The 20059-nt window shown below is 45.5% G+C and overlaps 1 protein-coding gene across 3 annotated transcripts in view; it reads left to right on the top strand.

Annotated features, from left to right (window-relative positions):
* STK3 (serine/threonine kinase 3) overlaps positions 1-20059 on the top strand; it is a 308764-nt gene that overhangs the window by 178397 nt on the left and 110308 nt on the right. For all 3 annotated transcript variants that reach the window (XR_011020954.1, XM_068237715.1, XM_068237716.1), the window contains exons 8-9: positions 864-989; positions 17979-18180. Coding sequence is in view for 2 of the 3 variants with exons in the window: in XM_068237715.1 (XP_068093816.1) it covers positions 864-989; positions 17979-18180 (328 nt within the window). In the remaining variant the exon portion in view is untranslated. The remainder of the gene's footprint in view (positions 1-863; positions 990-17978; positions 18181-20059) is intronic.

The following is a 20059-nucleotide window of genomic DNA, read 5'->3' as shown; positions in this document are numbered from 1 at the left end:
AATTTTCTCCTATGTTGCTGTCACTTACAGTAGGTAGTAGAAATCTGACATTACCGACAGGTTTTGGGCTAGTCCATCTCTCCATCCCTCTGGCTCATTTTACTCTGGGAAAAATGTACTTCCTATTTGTATGCAATCCTCTTTAATCCAGCACAGCTATCCTCCTATTTGTATGGGTTTTAAATTTTAAAATTTTTGTGACAGTTCCTTTTTAAGGGGCTGGTACTAAAGTGCTTAATATATGTACATTTTATCATATAGTTTTTCTTAGTGTTACAAGTACTTAAAGAGAACCCGAGGTGGGGTTCTAAGAATTAAATCTGCGCTCCGAGATTGGGTCTGCTTATATTGCCCAGCCTCTATTTCAATCCCCCCAAAGTTCCCCCTGCGCTCCGCTCTCCCCATAAATCATCAGCCGCGCTGCCGACACGCAGCTTGTCACAGCGGGCTGTATTTACTTTTGTCCTGTCACTCTCGCCGCTCCCCCCGCCTCCTGCATAGCGCCGGTCCCCACCCGCGTTCCTTCCCTCCAATCAACGGGGAGGGAAGGGCCGCAGGCGGGGACCGGAGCTATGGAGGAGGCGGGGGAGCGGTGGAGAGTGACAGGACAAAAGTAAACACAGCCCACATAGCGTGGCTGTGATTTATTGGGGAGAACGGAGCGCAGGGGGGACTTTGGGGGGGATTGAAATAGCTACAGAGGCTGGGCTGTATAATCAGACCCAGCCTCTGACGCAGATTTCATTCTTAGAACCCCACCTCGGGTTCTGTTTAATAACATTTACATGCACAGATTTTTGCCCACTCTGATTATATGGAAGCCTTTAAAAATTTTGATTTGCTGTCTTTTTCTTTTTCACCAGCACACATTTATCAAAAATGCAAAACCTGTGTCGATCCTCAGAGACCTCATCACGGAGGCTATGGAGATCAAGGCAAAGCGGCATGAGGAGCAGCAGAGGGAGCTGGAAGAGGAGGAAGAAAATTCGGTATGTACTTTCATTATGTAATTTCATTTCTTTTTTTTTTTTTTTTTTTTTCTTCATTGGAAACTTTGAAACTTTGTAGAATTCTCTTTAAAGTAAATGGGAACCACCGCCTAAAAAAAAAAAAAGTCAGATACTTGCCTAAGGAGAGGGAAGGCTCTGGTCCTATAGAGCCTTCCCGCTCCTCTCCCGGTGTTCGTTCCAGCTCAGGATCCCCCAATTGGATCAAATACTGCTTTCTCCACTGCTAAAGGGATACATCGGGAAGTCTTCGGGAGCCCGAGTCCTCCCGAAGACGGGCTGCTCTATACTGCACACACGCGCGAGTGCCCGCCCTCTATCGCATGTGAGCAGTATGGAGCTGCCTGTCTTCGGGAGGATTCGGCTTCCGAAGACTTCCAAAGTGCCCTGCGGCGGGGGATTCAAACGGCGAGGGAAGCACTGCACGGAGGACACCGGGAGTGGAGCGGGAAGGCTATTCAAGACCCAGAGCCTCCCTTCTCCTTAGGTATGTATCTGACTTTTTTTTTTTTTTTTTTGTAGGAAATGGTTCCCATTTACTTTAAAGAGGAACTGTAACGACAAAACGTCCCCTGGGGGATACTCACCTCGGGTGGGGGAAGCCTCCGGATCCTAATGAGGCTTCCCACGCCGTCCTCCATCCGTCAGGGGTCTCGCTGCAGCCCTCCGTGCAGCGGTGACGTAATATTTACCTTCCTGGCTCCTGCGCAGGCGCTCTGACGGCTGTCAGCTCCGAAGTAGGCGGAAATACCCGATCGCCGTCGGGTCTGCTCTACTGAGCAGGCGCAAGTTTCCGGCGCCTGCGCAGTAGAGCGGACCCGACGGAGATCAGGTATTTCCATCTATTTCCGTGCCGAAAGCAGCCACAGCGCCCCCGCTGGAGCCAGCAAAGGTAAATATTGAAGCTACAGTCTGCTCTGTCGCCGGCTGTTTGGAGGGCTGCAGCGAGACCCCCGTGAGACAGAGGACGGCGTGGGAAGCCTCATTAGGATCCGGAGGCTTCCGTCACCCGAGGTGAGTACCCCCCAGGGGAGGTTTTTGTTGTTACAGAGTCTCTTTAAACATTCTCTTTCTATTTAAAGTCATATATACACATGTTATTGAGAAATGCATATACTTATGTAGATCTGTACATCAGTCCTGACGGGGCAAAATGAAGAAGGAAAGAGGGATGGAGGGATTTGGTTCCCAAAGAGGGACTGTCCATCCAAAAAAAAGGGAGCTATGGTAAAGACTCAGGCCTAAGTCGTAAAATCGGGCCATGACCCTTCTTTCTTCCCAAAGGTCCTCTGGTTCTCTAACTGTCACTACACCAGTTCTCACCAGCACTATCACTATGGGGGACAGCACCAGTAGCGGCGAGGCGATGTCGCTAGGCATATTCCATGCTGAAATTCATTGGGAATCAGCTTGCGGTTTATGGTGCTCAACAGATATCTCTCCAATCAGATTCAATCAGAGATCTGTCTCTTGGTCGGTCTGCCCATACATTTTCTGATGTATGGGCACCTTACATTACACACTTGAAACAAGATTGCTGCTAATCTATTCAGACTTAGTAAGAAACATCTGATCTGCATGCTTGTTCAGGGTCTATTGCTAAAAGTATTAGAGGCGGCGCATCAGCAGGGCAGCCAGGAAATCTGCATTGTTCAAAAGGAAATATGTCAGCTTCCATGTCCCTCTCAGTTCAGATTCCCGTTAAAGAGAGTCTGAAGCCAGTAAAATTACTTTTTTTTTTATTTCACATTCCTCTTCAGCATTAACATCAAAAGATGATTTGCCGCATCCCAGCGTCAGAACAATGTATTTAACCCCCCAAAATGCCCGTGGCAAAATTCTACGACTTTCCAAGTTGCAGATTTTGCTGCCCGTGGGAAGCAGTGCTTTGGGCTGTAGCTCTGCCTCCAGTCAAATAAATTTGCCTATCTGCCTATCTCCGCCTCTTCCCGCCCCTCTCAGTGAAAGAAGACTGAGAGAGGCGGGGGGAGGCGGAGATCGGCAGTGATTGACTAGATTAGAGGCAGAGCTACTGTGCTCAGCTCTGCCTTTTCCTGGAAGTAACTGAGGATTTTGCCTCTGGGATTTCGGGGGGATAAATACATTGTTCTGCAGCGGGAATGCGACGAATCATCTTTGATGTTAATGCTGAAGAGGTATGGGAAATAAAAAAAGATAATTTTACTGGCTTCAGGCTGTCTTTAACCACTTTACCCCCGCGCGTACGTATTTCTCCGCCCCTTTTTCCATCCTTTAAAAACCAGGGACGGAGAAACACGTACTTTCCGCGTTCCCGACGCTGCCCGCGCTCCCGCTCGTAAACACGCCGCCCGCCGCTAGTAAACACGCCGCCGCCCGCTCGCCCAGAGATCAATGAACGGGAAAATCCATTCCCGTTCGTTGATCTAAGCCCCGCAATGATCAGCTGCTCTCCTATGGGCAGCGCGATCATTGTGAGAAAAAACTCACGTGTCCAGCCTCCTTATTCTTCCTCCAAGCTTCCGGAAGGAAGCTTGGAGGTCGCATTAAAACAAAAAGTTACTGTGGCCATCTTGTGGCCAAATAGTAAACTACACCCTACACATTTTTCACATACAAATAAATGACTTTTACACATAAAATTAACTCATTACCTCCCACACTCCCCATTTTTTTTTTTTTGTAATTAAAAAAAAATTAAAAAATTTACAATTAAAAAAAATACATAAATAGTTACCTTAGGGACTGAACTTTTTAAATATTTATGTCAAGAGGGTATAACACTGTTACTTTATAAACTATGGGCTTGTAATTAGGGATGGACGCAAAACTGAAAAAAATGCACCTTTATTTCCAAATAAAATATTGGCGCCAAACATTGTGATAGGGACATAATTTAAATGGTTTTATAACCGGGACAAAAGGGCAAATACGTTTCATGGGTTTTAATTACAGTAGCATGCATTATTTAAAAACTATAATGGCCGAAAACTGAAAAATAATTATTTTTTTCCCCACATTTTTCCTATTTTCCCATTAAAACACATTTAGAAAAAAATAATTCTTGGCATAATGTCCCACCTAAAGAAAGCCTAATTGGTGGCGAAAAAAACAAGATATAGTTCATTTCATTGCGATAAGTAATAATAAAGTTATAGACGAATGTATGGAAGGTGAAAGGTGAAAATTGCTCTGGTGCTCAGGGGGTAAAACCCCTCAGTGGTGAAGTGGTTAAGTGTGCATTTGGCAAAATAGGAGAAGCAGCTGAGACGTTCACCACCAGAATCGGCCTAACCAGTCAGGAAGAGGTTCTCTAGAAAAAAGTGAAAAGTGAAGCAGAATGACCCTGTTCTTTAAGGTAATAAATATTTGGACATGTTCCCTGCAAGCTGTCATGAACTGAGGTCTGATTGTGATACATTCCACCGCACAGCTGCTTGACCTCCCGAATCAAAATCCTATCCAAAAAAATTAAAATTCTCCAGGAGAGTCCGGTCATAGTCAGTATGCTTAAACTAACATTTAAACTTTCAGATCTCCATTATTCCCCCGCAGAATACTTTGCTTGCCGTTTTCGGGCTAATTAAAAAAATCTGTTTACTTACCTCAGCACCTATCAAAACATGTCAGCCTGTCACAAGAGTTTTCCATCACACTGCTCAGGCCAGTAATGTTTTAAATCCATTAAGAGCATATAACCTGCTCTGGTCACTGCCTGTACTCAACACAGCGGAATGTCTCAGCACGTACGCAGATTTCAGCACCAGCCCAAATTGGGCCTATCTTCTCTGTAGGCAACTGTATTTGTCTCCTTTTTAGGATAGCTTTACACCAATTTTTGCTTTGTGGTGGGGATGCAATTCTCCTCCTGCTTCCCACCGCAACCCAAAAAATGACAAACCTATGACCCTGCGTCAGAGTGGGCTGACAGGGTGATACGCATAGCGTTGCGTTCCGGTCGTTGAGTACTCCCTGCTGGGCAGGAAGTAAGTCACTGGGATTCCCCCTCACTCTGCGCATGCGCACTGCAATGCACAGCGCTCCGTCGTTTACACTACGTGCCTAGCCCATAGACTTACCCCAAGTGCGGCGCTTGCGGTATTGCCCACAGGGACATGGGACGCAGAGACATTAGGGTTTTATTCTAGAGCATGTGTTGTGTGTATTGCTTTTCATCCATGTCGTGTGTTTATCAAGCATTCATTATGCAGCACCACAGAAGTTGTTGGCACTTTTATATTATAATAGTAATAATCCAGGTATCATGTTGCTAAGGGAGGGAAGCTGAACTCTTCACCAGGGTAGCTGAGTGGGAAGAAGGAAGTGTTTTACTGTAGAGAAACCTGCTGAGCTGTACAGATTGCCTCTATGCTATGAATAGAGAGCAGCTGATTTGTTGCCTTGCAGAGGTGTTCTCTGTGGGGACTGGATTGAGCGTGTATGAAGGTGTCCCGCGGTTCCCCCATGTGCTGTGAATAATCAGATTCTCACGATCTGCTACTTCTTATTATAGAAACTTGTAGGCTGAGCAATACCGTTATGTCCCCTTCTATGCCTATGTAATCAAATCCAACAACATTACAGTAATTGGATTAGGATTTTGCATACTGTATAATGCTTTTACAAGCATGTATTGCATAATGACTTGTTAATTTTTCATTATGAAATTTCGGCGTGGTGATAATTTTTTCTTCAAGGCTTTCTCTCTCGCTGTGCGGTATTGAAGCCACAGCATGCAGGCAGAGTCCAGTTTGTGTATTGCGTTGCATGTGGTGACAGATGTAGTACATCACACTTTAGCGGGAGAGAAGTGAGGAGGCCTTCACTTTCTGAGAATAATTTTTTACCCCTTAAAGTTTATAGTTTACTTAAATAGTCTTAAAACAGACATATATGAACAGATCCTATATACATAATATGGGATTTGTCAACATGTCACTTTGCTGTTTCCATTTCGGAAAACGGGCTGTTTTTTGTGCAAGTGGGAACGAAGCTTTTTACCATTCACTTGAATGGAGCTTTGGATCCCCACGTTAGGTTGATTACGGTATGGCGATCACTGTATTGACGGCCATAAAATATATTCTGCTCTTTTATAAATCTGGCCTTATAGAAGTGCTGATTAGAATTTGTAAAATGAAGTACAAAAAAATGACCTCCTGTTTTCTCATTGGTGCACTTTATAAATAGGCCCCATTGTATATAACAGAACATAAGCAATCTAATGTGTGCAATATAAGCATGTGATTCTGGCAGTTTCCCTCCTCCTCACCTTGAAGTTTTAGATAAAAGCAGGAAAGTTGCAGCACACAGTGAAACATTCAATGAAAAGTATGCTTCACTGCTAGCAGGCGTGTTTTGCGGTAACGCACCGCATGCAGTGTGTTGGGATGCCAGGCGCCATTAAATCTCACCATACCGGCCTGGGCCGGATTAACCATAAGGCACTGTAGGCACGTGCCTACAAGCGCCTGATGATGGAAAGGCCTTCCCTCCCCCAGTGCCTCCCTCCCACCTTAGCTGTGCAGTCTTGAGCAGAGCATAAATTAGAGGTTACTCACTCAGCTCTCGGCATTCCAGTGACCAGATCTCTCTTCAGTCAGGGGCACCTCTAGCTACCTAATACTTGGGTGCACCACTAGCTACTTAATATTGAGGGTACCTCTGGCTACCTAATACTAAGGGACACCTGCAGGGCCTCCTTCAGGGCATCACAGGAAGGACTGCTGTATGGGCCCCAAGTAAATCTGGGGCCCAACAAACAGTGCCACACATGGACCTCAGCTGCAGTCTGTGTCAGTTAGTGTCTGTCCTTCTGGTGACCCATTCATGTAATGCGAGGTGTCGGGAGGTTCATCCAGGAATTAACTTAGTCAAGTAGTGATTAAAGTAAATCTAAGACAAATGGGAGAAGGATTTTTAATTACTTGGGGCTACTTCCAGCCCACTGTAGTCTTTCAGCTCCCTCGATACCCTGTCAGTCCAATCTCTTGTGCTCCTGAGAAGTCCACACAATACAGATGGGTTGCGTTGTACTGCACATCCACTGTTCCGGGCCAAGTGCCTCCTCCATCGTGCTCTCATAGCTGGGAGTGTTCTTTGCAAGTGCAGTTACCATCTCAATGAACAGAGGATACACAGAACACTCCCAGCCATGGATTCACATGAAAAGTGGATACACTGACGTTAGTGTGTTTAAGGCCTTTAAAGAGAGACTGAAGCGAAAAAAAAATTGCAATTTTTACCTGCTAGTTCACTTCAGTACTCTCATTAGATGTAAACCGCTGCATCCCCGCCACGAAACGAGGGCTTTAGACCCCCCCCCCCAAATCCCCGGGGGGCAATCCGGCCAGTGCTTCCTGAAAAAAGCTGAGCTTTCAGCTGCAGCTCTGCCTCTACTGATGTTAATCGTGGCAGATCTCCACCTCTTCCCACCCCTCTCACTATTCCTTCACAGAGAGGAGAGGCGGAGATCCGCACGGCGATTGACGTCAGGAGAGGCAGAGCTACAGCAGAAAGCTCTACCTCTCAGGGCAGCACAATCCACGACCAAGATGGTCGTGGATGTTTGCTCCCGGGATGTGGGGGGTCTAAAGCCCTCGTTTTGCGGCATAGATGCGGGGGTTTACATCTGAGACTACTAAGGAGGAAGAATGGTCCGCACCTGTCAGAAAAGTGTAGATCTCTACCATGGACGTATCCAGCAACAACCTTGGCAAACTCTACATAGCTGACATGTTTCGGACCCTCAGTCCTTACTCATAGCTCATTGACGGTCTGAAACATGTCAGCTATGCAAAGCTTGCCAAGGTTGTTGCTGGAGACGTCCATGGTAGAGATCTACACTTTTCTGACAGGTGCGGACCATTCTTCCTCCCCTTCTGGCTTTGGATTTGCTGCCCAGGTCGAGCACTGCGGTGGGGATTGGTGGAGTGAAGCGGTCTTCACCCTGTTTTTTATTAATGAGACTACTGAAGCGAACTAGCAGGTAAAAATAGCCATTTTTGTTCGCTTCAAAGTCTCTTTAAAGATTGTGATCTGTGTAGGGGCAGATGGTAGTGAGGGGGTCCCAGTAGGTTTGCCCAAAAAATTGTGATGGCCGCCCTGGACACTTGTAGTTACCTATTACATGCAAGGGAAGTAAGGGAGAAGAGACAGCGGGCCTGGTACTGGCTTTACTGTGCATGACACATAGAATTATCATTGCAATGTGTCCGTTATGTCGCACCACAATGCCCCACTGTGAACCTAGCCTTATAGTTTATAATGAGGTAGTAGGTTTATAGGTTTGTGGTTTTCAGTCTTTTTGGACTTGTGTGCTGTGCAGGGTGAACACGAAATCCTATTTTCTAATTTTCATTGCAAGCAAAACCATTCCTGTATTTCTTCTGTAAATTGTTGATTTACTCTGTAGGAGTTAAAACATGTTTTGTTTTATTGTCTCTGGCACCTCCTAGTGTCACCTGCCTGAAATACACACATATGAAGCAGCATTTTATAGACTTTCTAGGGCAGTGTTTCTCAACATTTTATTGGCATGTACCCATTTTAAAACCCTGTACTCGCCAAGTACCCCCTAGCATAGTAAACATTATCACAAGTACCCCTTAACAAATATATATTTAATCGTAATGCATGATAATTGGTTCTAAACCATTTCCAAGCATTTACTATTGCTTTTAATTAGCTAAAATACTAATTTGGTGTTGTTTAAATAAGATTTATCACGTTCTAAAACTCTACATTTGTTATTCTTGGTTAAGTATATCAAGCCCGAGTACCCCCTGGAACCATCAGAAGTACCCCCTGGGGTACGCGTACCACGCATTGAGAACCTGGGTTCTAGGGTACACTGCATGTTCCGCAGAGTGCCAGAAAGGAGCTGAATGGAATTCTTGCAAAAAGTACATGTGTACCCATATTTATAATTATTTTTGTATTGCAGATGAGCACTATCTCAGCGCAACACTATTTGCAGGACCCTATATTCTCCTGCAAGTTCAAATCTATTTTTGTATTAACTGCACGTTTTTGCACTAATTGCACATATCCATTATTTCTCCATTTCCCAGTAAGTTAGTTTTCCGTATAGGTAAACACTATTTCACTGCCACACATCTTGCAGGATACCACAATTTTCCTGGAAATCAATTTTGTGCATTAAGCGTTCACTACACCATATTTTTTTGTTTGGTCTGTTCTTTTCTGTTTTTTTTTTTTTTTACTTATTCAATTTTTGACTCGATTCCCACACATTTTTGATATACTACCAGACAAAATGTAATTTACTTATTATATTGTCAGAAGGGCCCCACTTTAAAAAGGAACTATAAACTAGGATTACACTTCATCCCAATCAGTACTTAAAAAAACCCATTTCCCATGAGAAATCTTTACCTTCTCTCATATAGATAATCAGGGGTATCTGTATGGCTAATAATCTTGTAAAACCCCTCCCACAATATGATGTCATGACCATGGTCCTGACAGTTTGCATTTTGTGAATCTTGTTGCTTTGTGGGAAATAAAAGCTTTTTCCAACTGCCAAGCAAGCAATATCTTCTGTGCATAGAACTTACAGTAAAGAGCATTCCGTACAGATCATCTGGCAGGACTATAGATGTCACCATCAGAGACAAATGTCAGCATATAAATCGGGGAGAGAAAATATTTTACAAGGTCACATTTTTGACCAGTGTATTGTTAGCAAACTTATTCATACACAATGGTGCCTGTTTTCCTCTTGCTCTCCTCCTGTGGGGGTTTAAATGGGACGTCACGACAGAATGCCGGGAAATGACACTGAAGGATGTCAAATGCTTATCTGCTCGGTAGCAGAATACTATTTGGCATTAGCTAAACGAGCTGCTGCTACCACCTGATGCCAGTGTGAGCCGGGCCTAAGCCTTGTACACATAGAGTAAAAATTGTTTGAAATGGCTAATGAATGACTTCTTTTACAGAAGGTTGTGTTGACTTCCCAATTAACTGTGGCCATACAAATAGCCAATTCGATCATTTGTATTGGGTAACAGAGGAGGCGCACCAGTGACATATAAGTGACATTAATTTGTAAAAATGGCTTACCTCAAAAGGAGAGATCACAATGCCACTAAATTGGATTTAAAAAGTTTTATTAGAACCAGACACTTGAATGATGATAGCATGTTTTTCACGGAATAGGGATTCCCGTCTTGTACTTTATCGCTTAAGCTAGAGTTTCCCAACCCTGTCCTCAAGGCCCACCAACAGTACATGTTTTGCAGAAAACCAACCTACATGCACTGGTGGGGTAATTAGTGTCTCAGCAGAGACAAAACATGCACTGTTGGTGGGCCTTGAGGACAGGGTTGGGGAACACTGAATTAAGATTTTCTGAAGAAGCGGAATGTTTCATGAAACGCGTTATCATTATTCAAGGTTCTGGTCCTAATAAAAAGTTTTTTTTATTCAATTCAGTAGCATCGCCCCCTTTTTTCGAGGTAAGCCCCCCTTTTTTTTTACTAATTAATGTCGCTTATAAGTCACTGGAGCTCCTGTTCCCTTGCCCAATACAGTTAAGACACATCCGAGAACAGTTTAAACAAAAACCTTACCTGGTGCTTCCTCCAGGCCCTGCCAGCCGTCCTGTGCCCTCGCCGCAACTCCGCTCCCCGCTGGTGGCCCGTGGTCCCCTCCGGCGCAAAATGTCCACTGTACCTCTGCGAGCGGCTTTCAGAGTCGCACTGACATCATCTGGACTGTACTGCGTGGGCGCAGTAGCTCTGGGCATAACAGCCTGGATGACGTCAGTACGGCTCCGTGAGCTGCATGCTGGAACACAGGCAGATGCCGACCTGGCGAGTTCGGCATCTGCACCTGAGGGGACCGGGAGCCACCAGAGCTGCGGCGAGGGCACAGGACACCTGACAGCGACTGGAGGAAGCCAGAGGTAAGTAGATCTTTTTTTTTTTTTTTTAAGTTCCTCGGACCTTCCCTTTAACACAGCCCCCCCTTTAAGTGGAGATGCTGTCTAGAGCACCTAGCTCTTTGAGCTTACACCCTTTTTTTCTTGGGTACGACTCACATAAGAGATGGTTTAAAGAACCTGGGTGAGGACGGATTCCCTCACTTACACGGTGGTTGCAAGTTTTGCAACCTATTTTTGTAAATATTTCATATTACAATATATTTCCAAGTTCTCTCTTGACATGCTACACCATAAGGGGCCCCAGGTGCGACTCATTTCTTTTTGTCTCTTTTTGAAGGATCATCTGATCTCCTTTGGACACCACACCGCCTCTTGATCATTTGATTGAGTTTGCTCAAAACTGATGCAGCAAACTATTTCTGATCTAATTTTTTTGTTGTTGTTGAAATAATTCGATCCGGTGGACAGGTGGTTCACTGAGTGCTCTGCATGTCTGGGAGGAGGGAAATTGGGGTCAGTGGACCTGGGGATCACATAGACCCTCTCATCAGATAATGATGTGATATGGATATATCTGATGGCCACATCGACCCGTGCATGGAAATCTTAAAACCAGAGTTTCCCTATTCTACATAATGTAGAGCTATCTTCAGGTGCCTGACCGACAGCTTCAGATGCCATCAGTAGCTCCAGAAACGATAATCGAGCAGCTCTGCCTGGAGAAAGTATTGCATTGATGACACAGCTGTTGGAGACACAAAAATACCATCTAATCCTTTGCCACGATGCAGAGCCATTGCAGGTGCAGAACAGATTGTTTTATTGATATTTTTTTTTCCCAAAGATTACAAGCAAGGAGGAAAAGGAATTGAAAAATGAATTGAAAGAACTGATATCATTTCGGCGAGATGTTTATTTAGTTAATCAGAGAGTTCTTGAAGTTTTCTTCCATCTGTCTCCTCTGTTTTATCTCTGATAAAGTTCTAATCCATGGAATGGAACCGGAGCACACAGCAAGCAGGAACACTCTGTAAAGTAATTAGGATATCGCACACGGTCATCGAGTTGAACTAATTGGGACCATCTGATAAACAGCAACGTACTGCCAGTTGGGCTGCATCATCTATTGTGAAACAATGCAGATAAGGAGGGAATTCTAACAAACTTCAGTGCTCAGTCCATTGATAATTGCTGGCTGTCTCTTCATATAATAGTTATTGAAATGTATACTGCTAAGAAGTTATGTTTGCCCTGTAAAACAAATGAAGTATTACATGTTGTACTCATTACTGTAGCCTAATCCCACTCAAGAGTTGTGTGCATGTCATAGTCAACATGTCAAGCAGTGCTACCACCAGAGTTACAGGATGCAGACTGAATAGAATGGAGATCTATGTGTACTCTCTCTTCTACTTGAGGAACAAATGTCATTGAATTGATTGACAGTGGTGGCACATTATCATCACCATTATACATTTATGTACTACAGACCTTTTTATCGGAGGAGCTTTACAGAGTACATACTCCTGACTCTAACTGGTGGTTATTCAGAAGGGTTCTAATTCTCTTCCTTACCTTGGTCATAGTTTGAAGTTACTGTACATACACACTCTAGACTAGTGTTGCCCATCAGGATGGAGCACAATCCTGCAGTTGATACTGCAGTGTATGAGCTTCATGCAGTCTCCTCTCCTGGCTACATCCAAGTGACACATATGTTTCTATGAAAAAGGTAGGTGTGATGGTAGCGATGGCACATAATGGGGCAGTTTGAAGCTGGTGGGATAAGGAAAGGAACAATGGGCTAGATTCATTAAGCTGCACTGTTAAGCAGCACACCTTAATGTGAAGCAGCGGCCGCAAATGCATGTCTTACATAGCAGAGCTTGCTGCTGTGTAAGGAGCATGCTTTCCTTAGGAGCGTGCCTTCCTTAGACAGGAGCGTGCCTTCCTTAGACAGGAGCGTGCCTTCCTTAGATAGGAGCGTGCCTTCCTTAGATAGGAGCGTGCTTTCCTTAGATAGGAGCGTGCCTTCCTTAGATAGGAGCGTGCCTTCCTCAGATAGGAGCGTGCCCTCCTTAGATAGGAGCGTGCCTTCCTTAGATAGGAGCGTGCCTTCCTCAGATAGAAGCGTGCCTTCCTCAGATAGAAGCGTGCCTTCCTCAGATAGAAGCGTGCCTTCCTCAGATAGAAGCGTGCCTTCCTTAGATAGGAGCGTGCCTTCCTTGGATAGGAGCGTGCCTTCCTCGGATAGGAGCGTGCCTTCCTCAGATAGGAGCGTGCCTTCCTCAGATAGGAGCGTGCCTTCCTCAGATAGGAGCGTGCCTTCCTCAGATAGGAGCGTGCCTTCCTCAGATAGGAGCGTGCCTTCCTCAGATAGGAGCGTGCCTTCCTCAGATAGGAGCGTGCCTTCCTCAGATAGGAGCGTGCCTTCCTCAGATAGGAGCATGCCTTCCTCAGATAGGAGCGTGCCTTCCTCAGATAGGATAGGAGCGTGCCTTCCTCAGATAGGAGCGTGCCTTCCTCAGATAGGAGCGTGCCTTCCTCAGATAGGATAGGAGCGTGCCTTCCTCAGATAGGAGCGTGCCTTCCTCAGATAGGAGCGTGCCTTCCTCAGATAGGAGCGTGCCTTCCTCAGAACAGGAGCGTGCCTTCCTCAGAACAGGAGCGTGCCTTCCTTAGAACAGGAGCGTGCCTTCCTTAGAACAGGAGCGTGCCTTCCTTAGAACAGGAGCGTGCCTTCCTTAGAACAGGAGCGTGCCTTCCTTAGGAGCGTGCCTTCCTTAGGAGCGTGCCTTCCTTAGGAGCGTGCCTTCCTTAGGAGCGTGCCTTCCTTAGGAGCGTGCCTTCCTTAGGAGCGTGCCTTCCTTAGGAGCGTGCCTTCCTTAGGAGCGTGCCTTCCTTAGGAGCGTGCCTTCCTTAGGAGCGTGCCTTCCTTAGGAGCGTGCCTTACTTAGGAGCGTGCCTTACTTAGGAGCGTGCCTTACTTAGATAGGAGCGTGCCTTACTTAGATAGGAGCGTGCCTTCCTTAGGAGCGTGCCTCGTGCTCCTATCTAAGAAAGGCACGCTCCTAGCGAGCGCTGCTATGTAAAGCATGCATCGCTTGCTGCTGTGTAAGGAGCGTACTTTCCTTAGGAGCGTGCCTTCCTTAGATAGGAGCGTGCCTTCCTTAGATAGGAGCGTGCCTTCCTTAGATAGGAGCGTGCCTTCCTTAGATAGGAGCGTGCCTTCCTTAGATAGGAGCGTGCCTTCCTTAGATAGGAGCGTGCCTTCCTTAGATAGGGAGCGTGCATCGTGCTCCTATCTAAGGAAGGCACACTCCTATCTAAGAAAGGCACGCTCCTAGCGAGCGCTGCTATGTAAGGCATGCATAGTGGCCGCTCCTTCACATAAAGGTGTGCTGCTTTAGCAGTGCAGCTTAATGAATCAAGCCCAATGTGCCCAGGGGTTGTTGCCATTTGAAAATTCAGCATGTTGGATTTTGAAAGGAAGCCTGTGAGGAAAAAAAGTGCCTGTACTTACCTTGGGAAAGGGAAGTTTCTAGATCCTTCAGAGGCTTCTCTTGTCGTCCTCTGCCTGGCTGTTCCAGCCCAGTCCCTGCTGCAAATGCAAAGTGGCGGAGACCAGCTTGGGCTTCAGCTGAAATGACGGAGCCCAATTGCATCCGTGCATGCTCAAGCCGCCTGCACAGTAGCATGGACCCGATCTTGCTTGGCTTTTTCTTCTAAAGCCCAAGCAGGTCTGTGCTACTGTGCAGGCACAGGGCAGCCATGCTTCGGAGGTCTCAGCTCTGGAACGGCCTGGCAGAAGACTGTAGAAGCTTCTGGAGGATCCAGAAACTTTCTTCTCCCGAGGTGTCTAACTTTTTTCTTTATATCTCGCCAGTTTACTTTAACTGAACTTTAGCCGACACCTGCACACCTACTAGATTCTTGGCCGAAAGCCTGGCGCCTGTACATAGCTTAATGTTCACTATCATAGTTTAAAGCTACGAGGGTCATATGGAAAGTAACAGCCATTTTCATTTAGTCAGTTAAGGAAACATTTTATTTTAGACACACTCTTTATTTAAGCATTTATCATATCTTTTAAAAGATTTTACATCCCTTTTCTTGTAGTAGCATCATACTCCTCCCCTAGAGGAATGACGGGTTGGGGCGGGGGCATGTTACTGTTGCTCAACAAACAGCTACCTGCATTCTGCAGTCACTTGTAAAGCCGTGCTGGGTGAGAAGATATTAACCTGACAGGTGTAAGTAAAATTACACAGAAACGCTGATTATTTTCTGGATGACCCTTGTAATTTGTAATCATTGGGGAAACTGAATGACTTGGAATGAAATTGGAATGCCACTTAGCAGTCCACATCACTTGTTGAATCTGTAGGGCTCACAATCAAATGTCACTGTCTCAATCCAAGCTCTTATTTTTTTTTTTTTTGGGGGGGGGGGGGGGGGGGGATAGGGGTGCCCAAGTGTAAGTGCAGTGAATTGTAATACCTCAGATCTCGCTACCAGTTGAGTACCCTCCAAAGCCAGTTTTAACAGTAAACATGTGGAGGTTTAGTGTGTGGCTTGGGGAAACACGAGTACCCAGTGCTGCTTTGTTTTAGTGTTACTGCAATGGGGATTATGAATGCCTGTTGTTTTCGATGTACTTTCATTGTACTGTATTGCAGTTTGCTTTGTCCCACAATGCCCCTGTCAGAGAGCATTAACATGCATTAACAAGATGAGCAACACATCCCCACATCTGCTGCGCACACTGGAAAGTGGCGGTGCAAGTGGAAGGCAAGGCGATCCAGGCTTGCGCAATTTCCCTGCCTGTCTGTCTGTACCGGATTCATGATGATACCTTTGCCAACTCGCGATACACACAGTACAAAACATTTCTTTACATAACAGGCGTGCTGAAATACCTTAGCCTGCAAACGTATAAAGGCAAGACTGTGTCTGCTAATTTGTATTGTAATCTGTTGTGTCGGGCAACTGTTTGTGCCGAGGCAGAAGTAAATAATGTACTCTGTCTGTGTGAGTCTATGGTTGATGCCTTCTGATTTTCTTGGCTCTTTGGGATTATTTCAGAGCAACAACGGTGTAAGTCTGTCGAGAGCTGCTAGCCTTGCCTACTATTTATCACTGTTTGCAAAGAATTGGTAAAAGTAATTTAAAGTGTAACTAAAGCAAAATAAAAACAAAAGACATAGGGAAGGTTCTGGATCCTACAGAACCTTCCTGGTCCTCTCTTTGTGGGCTTTCTTTCAGCGCTCTCACCCCCATTGTAAGTATTCACCAACAGGTTGAATATGATTTGGAGGATCCTCGGAAAGCTTCAGAAGCACTTGTGTCCCCATCGGGTTCCAAAGACGAACGGCTCTTTACTGTGCAGGTGCAAGCTTGAGCATGTGCAGTACAGAGCTACCCACTTTTGGGAGATCTTAGAGACACAACTGCTTCCAAGTGCTCCTGAAGGCAACAAATTTAAATTGGCCACAGCTCTGGAAAGAGGACATGAGGAGAGGAAAGGGAAGGCTCTATAGGATCCAGAGCTTTTCTTTTCCTTAGGCGAGTATCTATCTGACACTTTTCTTTACAATTGCCTCGGATTTGCGTTAAAATAAAAATCCTATATTAAGTACTACAGTAGTAAAAAACAGCAAGTGGTTTAAGTTGAAGACCTTTGCATTTCATTTATTGCTGTACTTTTTAAAGTAAGGTAGAAGTGTTATATGATATCTACCATAGTATCAGGAGACTTGTACACACCTTGAAGACGTAAGTGGTCCACCACTTAACTATGAGTTTGTTTATGTGGCTTAGGCTCATACACACGTCCAACATAATGCACAAGCAATTGCACGACATGTTTACACGACAAGTGCATACACACACGCCAATCAACTTAACAACTAATTCCCTTAAATACTGTGAAAGCAAGCAAAACGACAAACTGCACAACATGTCCGCGTTTAAAAACAACAAAGTTGTTGAAACGACTTGTACACATGTGGCCAACCTGCAAGATAGTTGTGCAGGTTGAGCCACCAGACAGACCGTGTTCTCCCCAGAATTTTTTTCCTGCTGGGTGGCATGAAAAAGTAGCAAGGTCAGGCGTGACGGAGGGAATGCAGGGTCAGTGCAACTCTGCTTACAGCACAGGAGGAAGATGAGGAGGCGAGCTGATGGCAGCCGGGTGCTTACCAAAATTAGCCGGGTGGTGCACTTGTCTAAAAGAGCCTAGGGAGAACACTGGATCTGGCAAACCACCTGGTATCAGTTGGCCGTCTTGTTGTTTGCCAGCCGCACACACGCCCAGCTGTCTTCCAACACACCAAGTTTACATAATAGTTGAGCAGATTGGACGTTTGTACCATTCTTTGAGGCTGGATGATGTGCTGAATTGCCTGTATGTTTTGTGAGTTTGGATGCTACTGTACAGGTCATCTCTGGTCCACGGTCCCTTATTGTCCATAAAACAAAAAGTGTGGGAAAAACGATGCCTGTTGTTCTTAGTTTTCAAATATTTGTGCTCCATATGGGGCTTATGAATCATACACTGGATTATCATCAGGTCGGGTGTGCATTCCAGGAACATTACTGCCACTGATTGGAAATGCTGTTGTGTCCAAAGCTGGAATCTGTTCTTTTCAACAATCCCCCCAGCATCTGCTCAGCAGATCTTTCTGTTGCTAAAAATGACTTGCTTGTGTTTTTTTTTCTATGGATGAGAGAGTAGTAAAATATGGCAGCCTCTATAAATTGACATCACACTTCATGTTTGGAGCACAAAGGTGCCTCCTGTTGTTTCTGCCCAACCCTACTGTCTTTGCGCCACTTTAATTGTAAATTATGACCCAGAAAAGTAGTCAAAGTAATAAAATGTGTGGTTAGAGTTCATTGTTTTCCAGCTTGGGATATTTTGTATTTATGACTGTTTGAGGTTTCTGTGATGTGGTTTTTGGGGGAAATAAATTTATATAAACTTGATCTTTATTCTCGGGGGATAATATTTCAAAGTGTTTCCATAAAGGCTAATTATGGAATTGGGCTTCGGTAACTCTTTGTGTATTTTCTGTGTCTAGGAGGAAGATGAGCTGGACTCTCACACGATGGTCAAGACCAGTTCAGAGAGTGCCGGCACCATGAGAGCGGCCAGCACGATGAGCGAGGGGGCACAGACCATGATTGAACATAACAGCACCATGCTGGAATCTGACTTGGGGACCATGGTAATAAACAGCGATGAGGAGGAGGAAGAGGAAGAAGAAGATGGCACCATGAAGAGTAGGTTTAACAAGAAAATGATGAATGGCTCAGCCAAGTTCTTAAATCAATGTGCAATTATAAAATCATTTTGGCATTGGGCGTTCAAAAGTTTTGGTGTACTAGAAGTTCTCAGCTTATGCACATCTTCAAAATGGATCCTGTATTATTTAGGGAGCCTTAAAGTGTACCTGTAGTGAAAAACATGACCCCAATGGGTACTTACCTTAGTAGAGGGAAGCCTCTGGATTATCCAGACCTGTCCCTCCTGCTTCTCACCGTTCCAGCGCTGGGACATCCTGAAGCCCATCAACAAGGGCTTATCGACAGAGCTTGGCTGCATAGCAGCATAAAGCTGAAGGTGGCTGTCTCTTTCTGGTGGGCCAGAGTGGCGGCTCCTTGCTATTGCACAGGCACGAGATGTCCTACGCCTGCACAGTGGGGCCGTGCTCCTTATACAGAAGCGCGGCCGGGAACTTCTGCAGTTCTCACACTGGATTGGTTGCCTGGAAGAGGACATGGTAAGCCTCTGGAGGATCCAGAGGCTTCCTACCAAGGTAAGTATGTAGCTTTCAGACCTGAGGATTTCACAGGTTTGAATTAAAAGGTGACCCTATTTAGTTTCTTGATTAGGGTATTCAGAAAGCTTACCGTTTTCAATTCATACCTTTCAAAATGTGTTTGTTCTTCAAAACTTGATAACATTAAAGAGAGACTGAAGCGAGAATAAATCTCGCTTCAGACCTCATAGATAGCAGGGGCACGTGTGCCCCTGCTAAAACGCCGCTATCCCGCGGCTTAACGGGGGTCCCTTCACCCCCAAATCCCCCTCCGTAATGCGGGGGAGCGCTTCCTGGTTGGGGCAGGGCTAACCGCCGCAGCTCTGCCCCACGCGCGTCTGTCAGCGCGTATCTCCGCCTCTCCCCCGCCCCTCTCAGTCTTCCTTCACTGAGAGGGGCGGGGGAGAGGCGGCGATGCGCGGCTGATAGACGCGACTGGAGGCAGGGCTGCAGCCGTTAGCCCTGCCTCCAGGAGCGACCAAGTCTGCGACCAAGTGTCGCAGTGGGGGGTTTGGGGGTCAAGGGACCCCCGTTTAGCGGCGCTATTGCGGCGGTTTAGCAGGGGCACACGTGCCCCTGCTAACTATGAGCTCTGAAGTGAGATTTATTCTCGCTTCAGAGTCTCTTTAAGATCCTCTTAGGTGAAGAATTGTAAAGACTCCATTATAAACCAAGTCAGTGTTCTCCCCAGAAATTTTTTCCAGCTGGGTGGGTGAGATGAGACAATGCAGGGCTGGCGCTTCTCTGCTTACAGCGGAGGAGGAGGTAAGCAGATATTAGCCGGTTGCTCACCAAAACTAGCTGGGTGGTGCACCTGGCTAAAAGAGCCTGGGAAGAACACTGCAAGTGTTGCCATATTTCTCAAGTACTATTGCTGTGTCTTTCCACTAGTAATTCTCTGTCCCCCAGCAACAAGTATTGCCAATCATAGCCTCCACAATAAGGCCACACCTACGACACCACTACTAGTATTGCCAACTATGCAAGTTCATAAGAACACTCAATATGTTAATGATAATATAGTTCTCGAAATACCATCACAAAGTATTGCAGTTCCAAAAATGGTTAACTTAATTGCACAATACAGTTAACAATTTTTGGAACTGTTATACTTTGTTGTGGTATCTCGAGAACTATATTATCTATATGATTATTCATTATACTGGTGTTTAGTTTGACTGCAGTGGACTACTCTATTGAGGATAAAAGTTTTTTGCCCTTCTCTTTGAAAGGCCTTTTTCCCAATTCTAACATATATTTGTACTAGTACCAACAGCCATATCCACCCACAAGTATTGTCAGACCCCCCGTTGCATCAGCAAGAGGCCTGCAGGGCTGTG

This window comes from Hyperolius riggenbachi, chromosome 5, assembly GCF_040937935.1.
Source record: "Hyperolius riggenbachi isolate aHypRig1 chromosome 5, aHypRig1.pri, whole genome shotgun sequence".
NCBI classification, from domain to species: domain Eukaryota; kingdom Metazoa; phylum Chordata; class Amphibia; order Anura; family Hyperoliidae; genus Hyperolius; species Hyperolius riggenbachi.
Note: the sequence above shows the minus strand (reverse complement) of the source record. Positions and strands in the feature narration are given on the sequence as shown.